The sequence below is a fragment of the Quercus suber genome, unplaced genomic scaffold (genome assembly GCF_002906115.3).
Source record: "Quercus suber isolate HL8 unplaced genomic scaffold, Cork oak 2.0 scaffold_95, whole genome shotgun sequence".
Taxonomy (NCBI): Eukaryota; Viridiplantae; Streptophyta; class Magnoliopsida; order Fagales; family Fagaceae; genus Quercus; species Quercus suber.
This window is the reverse complement of record NW_027069560.1, coordinates 719,815-733,392: the sequence shown is the minus strand read 5'-3', so window position 1 is coordinate 733,392 and position 13,578 is coordinate 719,815. Positions and strand designations below refer to the sequence as shown.

Sequence of the window (13,578 nt, the reverse complement as noted above, 5' to 3'; positions counted from 1 at the left end):
GTTGCCTAGCACGCCTATGGTACCCACATATATATATATATATATATATATGCCACTAGAAAATTTTATGTGAAATACCAAAGTGATACAATTTTACCTTGTATTTATGTTTTAAACTAGTCAATAACCTTTGCAGTGCTCAAAAAGTTCAACAAAACATCATATTCTCTATTTATTTAAAAAATAATAATAATATAGAATTGTTAATTATAGTAGTTATTAATATTATTACGATTGTATTAATGTATATAAAATTATGTATCTTACAATTTAAACTATGTTGTGGTAAGAGATTCTATTATAAATCTTTATAAAATTTAACTTTAATTAAAAAATATATTAAAATAATGACATTAAAAAAAAGAAAAAATTTAACTATAAAATTAGTTGTAGTTTAAGATTACAATTTTTCTCAATATCTTTTTATGGGGCCCGTGGGCCTGATAGCCTCAGCCCATTGTGTAGTAGGCCCAAGGCCCGCGCCGAGGAAGGATGACCATCCAAGGCTAAATTAGGGAGAGATTCTTTTTTGGACCCACGCCGAGGACCTCTTCGTCCTCGACATACTAAGGATAATTTTGGGAAGGGACAAGCCCAGAGCAAGCTGTCACCTCCACACTTAATGCATTCACCTAATCCCTCTGCCGCATTAATGGGGATGCAACCCCTTAGCAGGGGCGACGTTGATCAGTGTGAACCATTTGAGTGTTGACAAGGCCTCTGATATGACGGACGGTCAGAAGAAAGGTGAATGGATGATCAACAGATGGAAGAACGAGATAGGATAATGAAGACTATATAAAGAGGAGTGAGTAAAGTTAGAAGGGGGGGGGGGAAAAGAAAGAAAAGAAAGAATAAAATGGGCTCCTCGGCCATGGGCCGAGGAGCACCCCCCAGTTGTAAATAGTTCTAAGTATTTCTTTTATAAAAGAAGAGAGTTCATGCTTGGTGAACGACGGTCAGCGCCTAAACCTTCAATCCATTCTCTACAAATTTATTGTCTGGGGCTTGTTGGGCTGAAAATCCAAATTGAGTCCCTACACTTTTTATTGAATGTGAATTTTGACAAATCCACTATTAAATTACATTTTCTTCTTATATTCTTCATACTTGCAAAATTTCTAGAAAATTAAATATCAATAGCTATGAGGTCATCAATAAATTGTTTAAATTGAAAGTTTTTGTAATTTAAAATTATACATAAAATATAATATTATAGATCATATAATAAGTGTGGGTTTGGATCCACGTTTCCTATGTTGTGTCTTGCGTTTATCTTTTTTTTTTTTTTCTCTCTGCTGCTGCGCATGCGTGTAGGGGACAAACGGCTACTATTCATGAACAGTAGCTGTATATTGTTGACTTTCAACCCCTTTTATTAGTCCCGTGAACAGTGCACAAGACCCACAAATCTCACTTTTCAGCAACTTTTTTATTAAAACTGGGTCCCACAGCAGTATTCACACATCTAAAAATTATTTTGCTACAATATTTTTAATTTTCAGTTTTTAGTTTCAGTAAAATAAGTTTTATCCAAACGGACCTTAAATAACATTCGATTATCATAAAATTTGATATATGTATTAAGAGCATAAAAAACATATAATCCAATAGTTAAATTTTCAAAGTATATAATAATGTCAATGATATTGAGTAAGATTATAATATTAGGCTATATCCAATTTATTAACTAAACTTTGTCTCAAAAAAAATATAAACTTTCGAAATGGAGAAAACGTCAAAGTTTTCAGCTTCGATTATAACTAAGGCGTGCGTGAAAAGTAAGATAAAAAAAAATGTTTAAAAATAGTTTTAGGAATAGAATTTTGAAATGCAAGCCTGATGGAAATGATATCCGACTTTGCGATCCGTCCGAGACAAAAGCAATAATTTTTCATGCGAGTTGTGTGACTATTGAACAGGAAGATAAACCAATGAGCCGACAATCTATGTATAGTTGACACTTTTGAGTAAAGCATAGCAACCTAATTGAATGATGGAACTTTGAAAGTTTTGTCCGAGAGTGCAATTATGATTCAAGGGAGGATGATTTCTTTTTCTTCTTTTTCTTTTTTTTTTGAGAAAACAAGGGAGGATGATTTCTAATTAGACTACTACTTTTATTATGTTCAACTCCCCATTAAAATAATGGGTCAACTCACGATCACCCCGTGTTTAAAATATAGCAAAATAATGAGGGAAGAATAGATAAACGATAAATTGATAATACAAGTATTACAAGCTTACAGCTGCAACAACAAATTTCAGTTTTATGCTACAAGTTATGGCCATATAATAAATAGGGACGGAGCCAGACTTTACACTTAGGGGGGGCGCAAAACTTACACTGAAAATTTTCTTCACTTATAACTAAATGAGACTATTTTATAAAAATTAATGTTTCTAATAGTTCCTTTTGTTATTTATTTAATTAATTTTCAAATGTTTCATCAATTTCAAACCTTATAGCTCTACTGATTAGAATTAAAAGAATATGTAAATTAACAAAAAGAAAATAAGAAAAACCCATACATATATATATATATATTTGAAAGCTCGGAAATATGTTGAAAACACAAAAGCAATTTAGACCCCTCAATAAAAGTTATGGCTCGATAGATTTTACACTAACTTAATACAAAGTGTGGAATAGCTTAAATGCGAGCGGATGAACAAATAAGCTACTCTAATCCATAAACTAAGCAACACAACAGTATAATGGAATATAAAAGAGTAGGAAGAAAGATGTAAACACAGAAAACACTAAGACGTGTTTTCGAAGAGGAAACCGAAGAACTCGGCGAAAAACACTCTTCGCCGCCCTCCAAGCAGAAATCGATCCACTAAACAATCAGTTGGATACATGGGTTAGCAAGAGACCTCCAAGCCTAATCTACCTGATGCACCTAAGCCCTCCAAGCTCTCTACTTCAACAAGGCCTCTCGGAACTGTGTCTTGTCTAGCTCTTCGGATCCCGCAACAAGCTCCATGTTGTACTGCCATTCCAGGCTTCTTCCAATACTTCCAGCAGCACCAAAACATCACTCAACACACTCAAAGGGTGAGGTAAGTGTTTGGGCTATCAACCTCTCAATGGTATGGAAATGGAGAGGGAAGAGTTGAGGAAATACCACAAGCAAGTGTATAAAGAAGGTTGGGATGACAATCTCTAATTCCCAATGTGTTTGGCTAGGGTTTTCTCTCTGAAGGATTCCTCAATATTTGTGGGTAATGAGGGTATATATAGGATAGGTGCAAAAAGTGTGAGTCAGTCAGTACAGGCTGGCAGAACAGATTGTCTCGCGGGTGTCGCGGGGAAAGCCTTACCCGCGAGATACTCGCGAGACACAGCTGTCTCCACCTGGCCTAACTTTTCGCATTTCAGCATGTGCATGGCACATGTTTCACTTCGCGGGAAGCTAAGTCGTGACATACCTGCGAGAATCCTTCAGCCTCCAAATGTTTGAGTCTTCACACACTCTCTCTATCATACAAGCCTTACAACAAATCCCACAACAAATACAGGGTATAAACAATTGAAATTAATTACAATCAAATTTGACACAGAATAAAAGCCAACAAAATACATAGTTGTAACCCTTTGGCTATTCGGGACAAAAACCCTAAAACAGACTTTAGACTTAAATGTGAGTTTGGAATAAAGGCAAAACTCACTCACACCTAATCTAGATTCTGATAAGCTCTTGAAACATATGAACAAGTATCTCCTGAAACACAACAACAAATAACATCATTGTATGCAGAAAAAAAAACTTAAAAAACATATGAGCAATAATAGCATGATCAAACAAAAAGAAATAGAAACTCAAGATCATGGCAAGATCAAACAGGCAATCACTATACAAAAGCGATCACTATGCTCATTCTCACAAGGAATGAACATCTAAATATGCAAGATGATAAGCTCATTTGAAGAGTATCATTTGCAAATCCAACACTTAACCAATGCAAAATACATGAAGTATTTGCATCTAGGAACAATCCTACTAGGGCATAAGAGTGTTGTATCAAAGTAAAATGTACGATATTAAACTTCAAGTACACATGCATAAAGGCTGCATACGCAAGGAACTGTATATGCATGGCACAAAACCATAAAAGCCTACAAACATGCAATTAAACAAACCCTAAAAGCTTACAAAAGTAACACGGGCACAAACTAGACATGCTACAAAGCATAGACAAAATCATAGAACTACTGAAATATACTGAAATAAAAACAGAGTATCAAAACTTTAAACCAAAAGCCGTAAACTAGTTATAAAGACTAAAAGAAACTGAATAAAGCCGTCTGAAAAACCAATAACCAATGTTACTAAGTTTCTAAATTATGCTCCCCCTAACACTGTGCAAGCTCTTCTCTAGCTCCCCCTCAAAATTTTCTCCCCTTTTGACCGGAACGGCCAAGGGCTAGAACTGCTCTGACTTTGAATCCGAGCCTTGCTCCATAGATAAGCCTTGTATTTGTGAAAAGAGCGTGGTGATCTGTCCTTGAAGATATGCAAACTGGTCCGTGGTGTGCTGTACATGAGAATCCAGCACTGTAGACATTTTGATCCTTTTTTAGCAAGCAATAGAAAAGTTTGCTTAAGCCTTGTGGTTGGAGTAAAGATGATGGCTGTGTAGATGGCTCTGGGAGTCGAGGTGAACCTATCAATCTCCTCCTCTGTATCTCCACCTCATCTTGCTCAAACAAGGCTGTAGGATGATATGCACACAGTCTTGGAGCCCTTGATGTGTGCAGTGCTCCTAGTCAGTGTATGACCACCAATGGGTGGTCCTTCTGAACAACTGTGAGGCCTGGGTAGCTTGAGCTTTGCCTTGGCAATCAATCTCCATGATCAAGGAGGGGAACGACATAAAAAAAAAAAAAAAAAAGTATATATATATATATATATATATATATCAGTAATAAAAAATGGAGAGGCAAGAATTAAAAATTCAAGAATTGTCAGACTAAGTTTTTAAGGGCTCGTTTGATAAGAGATTTCTAATAACGTTATTTAAGTATTGTGGAAATACATGTGAGTGATTAAGTGTTATGAAAGTATATGTATTGTTATTTAAACAATGAAAACTAGTATTAAATAATAGTATCAAATAGACCCTAAGATTGTAAATAACTAAATATGTTAGAATTGCGGTCTTTTGTTTGTAATTACTTTATAAACTAATACATGTCAAATAAAACCGACAATCCGACCTTAGCTCAGTTGGTAGAGCGGAGGACTGTAGTGTGCTTACTCAGCTATCCTTAGGTCACTGGTTCGAATCCGGTAGGTCGGATTTCCATTTTTTACCCTTTTTAATGATTAAAAGATGCCGAGCCCACTTACATTATTATCTTTCAATTTTTTTTTGATAACACACTTAATTACATAATTATCGTTAACATTATCTCAGATCCATGCACATTCTTTCTTTCTTCTTCCTCTTAGTATAAGGTAAAAATACTATTTTCCAAACACAATGATCCAAATGAATACACCCCCGGCCACTATCAAATCTAAAACCTTAGAATTAATAAGTATTATTTTTTTTTCTTATTTTTTTATATAACTTAATATTTTAATAATTATATCTCATATTGAAACAACGATGAAAATAATTAATTTGTTTCCATAAAGAAGTACAAGTATACATACATACATACATACATATATATACTTGGGAATAGTAACAATGAATATGTTTCTAAAAAAAGAAAGACAATGAATATGGAAATGTGAAATATAACTATAGATTTCATTCAATGAGGAAAGAAATCATTTTTCATGTTAAATTTATTTTTGGTAGTCTAAGGTTTTTTTTTTTATTTTTTTTTATTTTTTTTAAAGTGACAATGAATATGAGAATATGTTCTTTCATAAAATGAAATATTGTTTTATGTTAAATTTTCCATAGACAATTTTGGTAGTACAAGTTAAAAAAAAAAAAAAAAAAATTCAAAATCAATATGAAAATATGTAGCATAAAATGTAACTACATATCTCATTTAAATGCAAAAAAGTCTTCTCAAATCCTCCCTAGTTCGCAAAATGGGAGAGGGTGGATACATAATTATAGGATATTATATCAAGATTTGCACATACAACATCCATTGACAATAATTATACACTTTTTAGATTGTCAATTGTCCATATTAAAATGGTCCACCCAATAATGCCACTTTTCTTGGTACCTTAGCCTTCGATCCAAATAGTATTCCAAGAAAAATCCACCCACTAATGGCCATTGAGGTGGCTCATAAAAACCAAATTTTAAATTTACCATTCTTGGTTAATCTTCCACTCAGTCTATCCTCCCCTACCATAAAGGAAGGTTAGAATAACTGACTTGAGCTCCAAATGCTTCAAAGAACTAAAAATTGTAACATTCCAAATGTTTCCTCATAAGAATATTATAAGTAAATTGAACATTCAATATCCATTACTATACTGAATAAGTAAGAAAATTTGAGATCTTTCCTTCAATATAAATTCACCAGATCAATGATCATGCAAAAAGTGCAATTTTCTACAATCTCTTATTTTAAAATGGATAAATTAGGAGAAGAAATCCCATACCCTTTTAACACTCTTCAAATTGAGACTAAATGAAATATTTATGAATGGTGGAGATTGATAATTGCAAAAAGAAACTTTCAATCTCAACCATTGATTAAAAAAAAATTAAGAAAAAAGTTAAGAGAAGTAAAAAGTGAAAGTTCAAAAAGTGAAAAATGAAATATTTTTGTGAGGATAGATAGGTTGAATTGTACGGGATCTTAATCTACACTTCTCCACTACCACACAACAAATAATTTTGTGATTGCTTATGTCGTACAAGATCCCCAAGCCTCCTCTTTTAAGCTCTAAGGGTTAAGGTGATTACTTGTGACTATTCATCACATTAATTTTTAGAGAAAATGTTTTATAAAATGCATTTCTAATTTTCATCTGTGATTTACAATTGTTCAGATTTTGTAAATGTTTTAATTGGTATATGCGAGATTCCAAAGCAGTTTAAAGAACTAAGACACCAACCAATCTACCGGTATTTACACAATCCTATTACCTATTTGAAATCTTCTTCATTTTAGTTTTTATTTAACTTGGTTTAAACATAAAAATTCAAATGAAAACATAGATATAAACTTCCATTAAGCTGTGAATTTGTTCTTAAAAAAGAAAAAGAAAAAAAAAAGCTGTGAACTTCATGGAGTGAATACTATATTTTCAAATTATTATTATCAATAAAAAAAAATGATAACTCTCATTATATTTCTTAGAAAATTAAAAAAAAAATAGTAATTATCTAAAGATTAATAAATACAAATTTACAATTAAAATAAAAATCCGTGCCAAGCAGATTCAACAACTATTTTTTTACAAAAATATTATTGATAACCAACTAAAAAAATACGCCCTCGTCAAGCTCAATAAACTAACAACAAAAAATTTAACATTTGATTCTCTTTTGAAAAAATTCAAAAGATAATCAAATCTTCTCAAAAAAAAAAAAAAAAAGAAGAAAGATAATCAAATTATTAATTTCGAAAATTTAAAAATTTATTTACTTTGATCAAAATTTTAATTAATCAAGGATAATTCAATTAGTTCAAATTTCTGGTTAAAGTCTTTTTTAGCGAAGTCTGTTCCTTTTGCCTCTTCATTAATAAGCTCGACTTTCTTGTGCAATAAAATCAAAACCCAGTTTTGATTTGAACTCACATAGACAGACCGCGAGTCATAGGATGAGCCCAGCAAGGATCCCATAGCTGCAAAGATTCTGTGAAAGATACAGAGACAGAGAAATGGGAAGAGTAGCTGTGGCAGTGATTGTGAGTTTGTGGGTCATTTCTGTCTCCATTCTTGTTAACCGCATAGTTCCAGAACCTTACATGGTAAGTCCCAAACCCCAAAAGAATATAAATGTTTTTGAAAAATATTTCTGAATTTTTTTTTCCCTTTTTGTGTTGATTGCATAGGATGAAATATTCCACATACCTCAGGCGCAACAGTACTGCATTGCCAATTTCAGAAGCTGGGATCCCATGATTACCACCCCTCCTGGTCTGTACGTCCTCTTAAACCTTTTGCATTTCTTTTCTAATCTGTTTTTTCTTTTTCTTTTTTTGGATGAATTTGACTTCCACTTGTTGATATTTGAATTGGGTATACACTTGAATGGGCAATTTAACAAAGAAAGATTGAATAAAATGAGAGATTGCAGTGGGTCATATTTAACTTTCACTCGTTAATTGGTGTAGACCTAGACATCTTGGGTTCGATTCTTAGTATGAGTTCTCCTGAATTACCTAATACACGGTTCTGGCAGGTGGGTTCGTGTGTATCCGTTGTTTACTCCCTGGGGTGGTCCAAAGGGCCCTGCGTTGGATAGGTTCCACGTCAAAAAAAAAAAAAAAAAAAAATAACAAGAAATTTAACATTTGATTCTCTTTTGAAAAAATTCAAGAGATAATCAAATCTTCTCAAAAAAAAAAAAAAAAAAAGATAATCAAATTATTAATTTCGAAAATTTAAAAATTTATTCACTTTGATCAAAATTTTAATTAATCAAGGATAATTCAATTAGTTCAAATTTCTGGTTAAAGTCTTTTTTAGCGAAGTCTGTTCCTTTTGCCTCTTCATTAATAAGCTCGACTTTCTTGTGCAATACAATCAAAACCCAGTTTTGATTTGAACTCACATAGACAGACCGCGAGTCACAGGATGAGCCCAGCAAGGATCCCATAGCTGCAAAGATTCTGTGAAATATACAGAGACAGAGAAATGGGAAGAGTAGCTGTGGCAGTGATTGTGAGTTTGTGGGTCATTTCTGTCTCCATTCTTGTTAACCGCATAGTTCCAGAACCTTACATGGTAAGTCCCAAACCCCAAAAGAATATAAATGTTTTTGAAAAATATTTCTGAATTTTTTTTTTCCCTTTTTGGGTTGATTGCATAGGATGAAATATTCCACATACCTCAGGCGCAACAGTACTGCATTGCCAATTTCAGAAGCTGGGATCCCATGATTACCACCCCTCCTGGCCTGTACGTCCTCTTAAACCTTTTGCATTTCTTTTTCTAATCTGTTTTTTCTTTTTCTTTTTTTGGATGAATTTGACTTCCACTTGTTGATATTTGAATTGGGTATACACTTGAATGGGCAATTTAACAAAGAAAGATTGAATAAAATGGGAGATTAAAGTGGGTCATATTTAACTTTCACTCGTTAATTGGTGTAGACCTAGACATCTTGGGTTCGATTCTTAGTATGAGTTCTTCTGAATTACCTAATACACGGTTCTGGCAGGTGGGGTCGTGTGTATCCGTTGTTTACTCCCTGGGGTGGTCCAAAGGGCCCTGCGTTGGATAGGTTCCACGTCAAAAAAAAAAAAAAATGGTGTTTCAATGTGAACTATCTACCTTCCTTTTGGAAACTTTTTTATTAGAATTGGAATCCCAGTAAGACTTGGATATGACAAAAACTTGCACTACTTCACTAGAACTATTAGAGGGGAGAAGAGAGGATTTTGCGGTGCTTTTGGAATTAGAATCATTAGCTATTGATTTTCTTGCTTTTCAAATGGATTTTCAGTTGAATGTGGCTTCTGCTTTGGTTGAACTTGTATTGTGGGCTAAGGACAGAAAAGCAATGAAAAGATTGTATGTAAGTGGGGTTGTAGGTATTATGAATTATAATAGTTGTTTGTTACCATGACTATGTATTGATAAAAATATAAGCTGCTTGAAAATTGGAAGTTTAAAAAAAAAAAAAAAAAAAAATTGGTGTTTCAATGTGAACTATCTACCTTCCTTTTGGAAACTTTTTTATTAGAATTGGAATCTCAGTAAGACTTGGATATGACAAAAACTTGCACTACTTCACTAGAACTATTAGAGGGGAGAAGAGAGGATTTTGCGGTGCTTTTGGAATTAGAATCATTAGCTATTGATTTTCTTGCTTTTCAAATGGATTTTCAGTTGAATGTGGCTTCTGCTTTGGTTGAACTTGTATTGTGGGCTAAGGACAGAAAAGCAATGAAAAGATTGTATGTAAGTGGGGTTGTAGGTATTATGAATTATAATAGTTGTTTGTTACCATGACTATGTATTGATAAAAATATAAGCTGCTTGAAAATTGGAAGTTGACCTTTGCTATTCCAAGAATGATTTGTCTTGATATATCATTTTATGCATGTGATGGGATATCAACTATTTTAAGCTCGATGGGCTTGAAATGCTGATTTTACCATGTTGGCTTAGTCCTATATGGAACAAATATGTTGATAAAGGAGTTGAAACATGAAATTTAAAACTTTTGCAGGTACTATCTTTCACTTGTCCATGTTGCTTCTTTGTTTCCAAGCATGTTTATGGTACAAGCAGCATCATCATTTTCTGAAGTCTGCACCACTGCCATTCTTCGATCTGTAAATGGTGTTTTGGCAGTGTTATGCAGTATAATTGTGTATGAGATAATTACCCTCTTGAGACCAACTCTTAGTGAAAGAAAAGCAACAATTTTTGCAGTGGTCCTAGCTTTATATCCCCTTCACTGGTTCTTCACTTTTCTCTATTATACAGATGTTGCATCGCTTACTGCAGTGCTTGCTATGTATCTTGCATGCTTGAAGAAGAGTTACTGGTGCAGTGCAATGGTAAGGCACTCAACTTAAGTCTTTTTCATGAACCATTAAATTTGTTTGAAAATCAATAGATTTACATACTCAAACAAAGAAATACATAATTCCATTCTAGTGGTAAAAACGAATTTCATTTTGATATATGTAGCTTGGTGCCTTGGCTGTTGTCATTCGGCAGACGAATATAGTTTGGATGCTTTTTGTTGCATTCACTGGGGTTATAAATATTACTCTTGTCCATCCAAGAGATAATGTAGAAGAAAATAATATTGACACGGCAATCAGGAAAACTAATAGATCAACTTCCAATGATAATGTTACATCAAACTCAAATTTGAGAAGGAGAAAGTTCAGTAATGCCTTGGGTACTGATAAACAATCTATGCCTAGTGCAAGCTTCTTTTCAACAAATCACTCATCAGGTTTGTTAATTTTATTTGTTAATTTATTTATTTTGAGGATCAACTTGTTAGTTTGTAACTGATGTAATCGTGTTTTGTTATGATGAAAATTAATTTACTAGATTAACTCTCTTTTTTCTATAAGCAGTGGAAGATAAGCCTGCCGATATGGTAGCTTGCCAAATTGGTTCTTTCTGCCTCACCATCTATACTTTTTGTTCTTGATCCTTATGATTCAGTTACTGGCACTGTGTTGCAGGTTTGCTTAATGAAGTTGAGGTCATCCTTTTAGCATTATGGCATAGGAAGTGGGAGCTTTTGGTTTCCTTTAGTCCTTTTCTCATGGTATTTGTGGCTTTTTTAGCTTTTGTCCATTGGAATGGAAGTGTAGTTCTAGGTATTGTTCATGTTTCTTACTCCTTTTAACTTTGAGGCATGTGAAGGGCCTTTGTTGCTTGTCTCTCACTGTATGTCCTGATATGGCAGGTGCAAAAGAAGCTCACACAGTTTCACCACATTTTGCACAGATCATGTATTTTGGTCTGGTTTCTGCTCTTGCTGTGTCTCCTCTACACTGCAGTATAGGTCAAATTGTGGACCTGTTCCAGTCATTTTGGAAGAGAAGGCCCATCAGTTTCTTTCAAGTGCTCATAGCTGTTACTGCTGGCTTCTTCTCTGTACATTTTTACAGGTCAGAGAACCAGTTAGCATCCTAAGCAAATTGTCATAGGGACTTCTTCATTTGTCTGCTACACCTAGTTGAACTTGATGCTTTTAGAGTAATACCAAATTAAACTTAATTGAAGAGAATGCTATTCATGGTTTTGATCTGTGAATTTGTGTGAATTGGGTTTTGTTACTACTTGTGGTGGGTCTACCTAAGTAATCTTATATGAAAGGTTTTTTTTTTTTCTAGTGCTTTTTGCAATCTCACATCCTTCTGTGACCCTTTTTGTCCTGTAAAATTTTTTCTACATTTTTATCTAATCCAAGGGGGGAAAGAAAGTAATGTTTATACTCTGCAGTTTTTGCAATCTACTAATAAATTGCAATTACTGACATACTTTTTGTTTATATTACTGTTTCATCACATGGTTATTTGACTGTTTCAGCATAGCCCATCCCTATCTTATAGCTGACAATCGGCATTATCCATTCTATCTCTGGAGGAAGGTCATCAATGCTCATTGGTCAATGAAGTACCTTCTAGTCCCGCTTTATGTTTATTCATGGTTTTCCATCCTTAGCGCATTGGGTTAGTAGAAGCTCTTATCACTTATTGTCACAATACTTTTTTTTCCCAACATTAACAGAAAATGGAGTGAATGAAAACATGGTTAATGAATCCTGCTTTGGCATCTATCATTGGCAGGAAAAGTTCAGAGGAAGATATGGATCTTAGCATTTTTCTTGGCTACTGCTGCAGTTCTGGTACCTGCTCCATTGATTGAGTTAAGATACTACACAATACCATTATATTTCATGATACTCCATTCCCATATTAATGATTATCAAAGCTGGCTTCTCATGGGACTTATATATCTAGCCCTCAATGTCTTCACGATGACAATTTTTTTGTTCCGGCCTTTCCATTGGGACCATGAGCCTGGGATCCAGAGGTTTATATGGTAGGGAAGTATCTAAGAAACGCCTAACGGCACCATCATATTTTAAGACAAATCATTTTTGGGTGGTAAGTGTTTTTTTTATGGGGATTAGTTGGAAATAGGGTTTTGCATGTTTTGGAGGTAGAGAAAGGAGGGTAGAATTCTTGAGTGGCACAAGTAGTGTAGTTTCACCTATGCTACAGGTCGTGCTTGCTATTTGTCAAGTGAAACCTATGGTACTAGTCATTTGTAAACATGGCAAGATTTTTATGAAAATCAAGATATGAATCATAAAAGCCTCACAACATTTTTATTTTGAAACTTTTTCTTCTTATTTGCAGCTGATATTTATTAGGATCCTGGTCATTACATAAAACGGTTCTTAAAAAAAGCACAAAAGTGTTCTGGAGTGCATTCCAAAATAATAATAATAATAAAGGCAATTTCATCATCCAAGACCAACCAGACTTCCACGCTATCACTTTGTCCCCTTTTCTTTTTAAAGTTGTTGTATTAAATGTAATTTTTATTTTTTATTTTTTTGGAGAAACAATGTAATTGTTATTGAAAAAGATAAAATTATGTGTTTTTCATTGGTTAATACATCTATGTATTTAAATTTAATTAGTAACCTACTATATTGCACCTATGTCCTTTCGTATGTGTAATTTTGACTGGAGCTTATGTGTATAAAAATATTAATAAAGATCAATTTATGAAAGCCAATAATTTTCCGATATTGATAAAATTAAAATTTTAATAACAATTGAGACTGAGAGACACCTAATTGCTTCTTGAAAATAGCTGGAACCTCTCTAATATCCAAATTTCTCTACCTTTGTATATTTTAGGTTTGAACTTCTCTAATAATCCTATGTATTGAGCATGTGTCCAAGTGATCGATAGCAGCTTATCT

The 13,578-nt window shown here is 33.6% G+C and overlaps 1 protein-coding gene and 1 non-coding gene across 5 annotated transcripts; both read left to right on the top strand.

Annotated features, from left to right (window-relative positions):
- The first annotated feature begins 5,219 nt into the window (after positions 1–5,219).
- TRNAY-GUA (transfer RNA tyrosine (anticodon GUA)) lies at positions 5,220–5,307 on the top strand. Its single transcript is given in 2 exon segments — positions 5,220–5,256; positions 5,272–5,307. It is a non-coding gene; the product is annotated as a tRNA-Tyr (tRNA).
- A 2,298-nt stretch (positions 5,308–7,605) lies between these two features.
- On the top strand, positions 7,606–12,983 carry LOC111987350 (dol-P-Glc:Glc(2)Man(9)GlcNAc(2)-PP-Dol alpha-1,2-glucosyltransferase). Of its 4 annotated transcripts, none has more exons than XM_024019056.2 (8): positions 7,606–7,906; positions 7,991–8,079; positions 10,336–10,669; positions 10,803–11,076; positions 11,315–11,452; positions 11,542–11,746; positions 12,168–12,310; positions 12,428–12,983. In XM_024019056.2, exons 1-8 carry the CDS (start codon positions 7,817–7,819, stop codon positions 12,685–12,687), a joined length of 1,533 nt encoding a protein of 510 aa, XP_023874824.1. In that variant the 5' UTR covers positions 7,606–7,816; the 3' UTR covers positions 12,688–12,983. The 4 variants fall into 4 exon arrangements, with proteins under 4 accessions (XP_023874824.1, XP_065630700.1, XP_065630702.1 ...); XM_065774628.1 differs by lacking the exons at positions 7,606–7,906; positions 7,991–8,079 and adding exons at positions 8,602–8,885; positions 8,971–9,059; XM_065774630.1 differs by lacking the exons at positions 7,606–7,906; positions 7,991–8,079; positions 10,803–11,076 and adding exons at positions 8,603–8,885; positions 8,971–9,059 and having other exon boundaries at positions 10,336–10,479; positions 10,596–10,669.
- The last annotated feature ends 595 nt before the right edge of the window (positions 12,984–13,578 follow it).

Excerpts from the sequence above, each read along its gene's own strand:
- LOC111987350 (XM_024019056.2), top strand. The coding sequence starts at position 7,817 with ATGGGAAGAGTAGCTGTGGCAGTGATTGTGAGTTTGTGGGTCATTTCT. Across the intron at positions 11,077-11,314 it reads TTCAACAAATCACTCATCAG|GTTTGCTTAATGAAGTTGAG; the intron begins GTTTGTTAATTT and ends ACTGTGTTGCAG. Across the intron at positions 11,453-11,541 it reads GAATGGAAGTGTAGTTCTAG|GTGCAAAAGAAGCTCACACA; the intron begins GTATTGTTCATG and ends CTGATATGGCAG.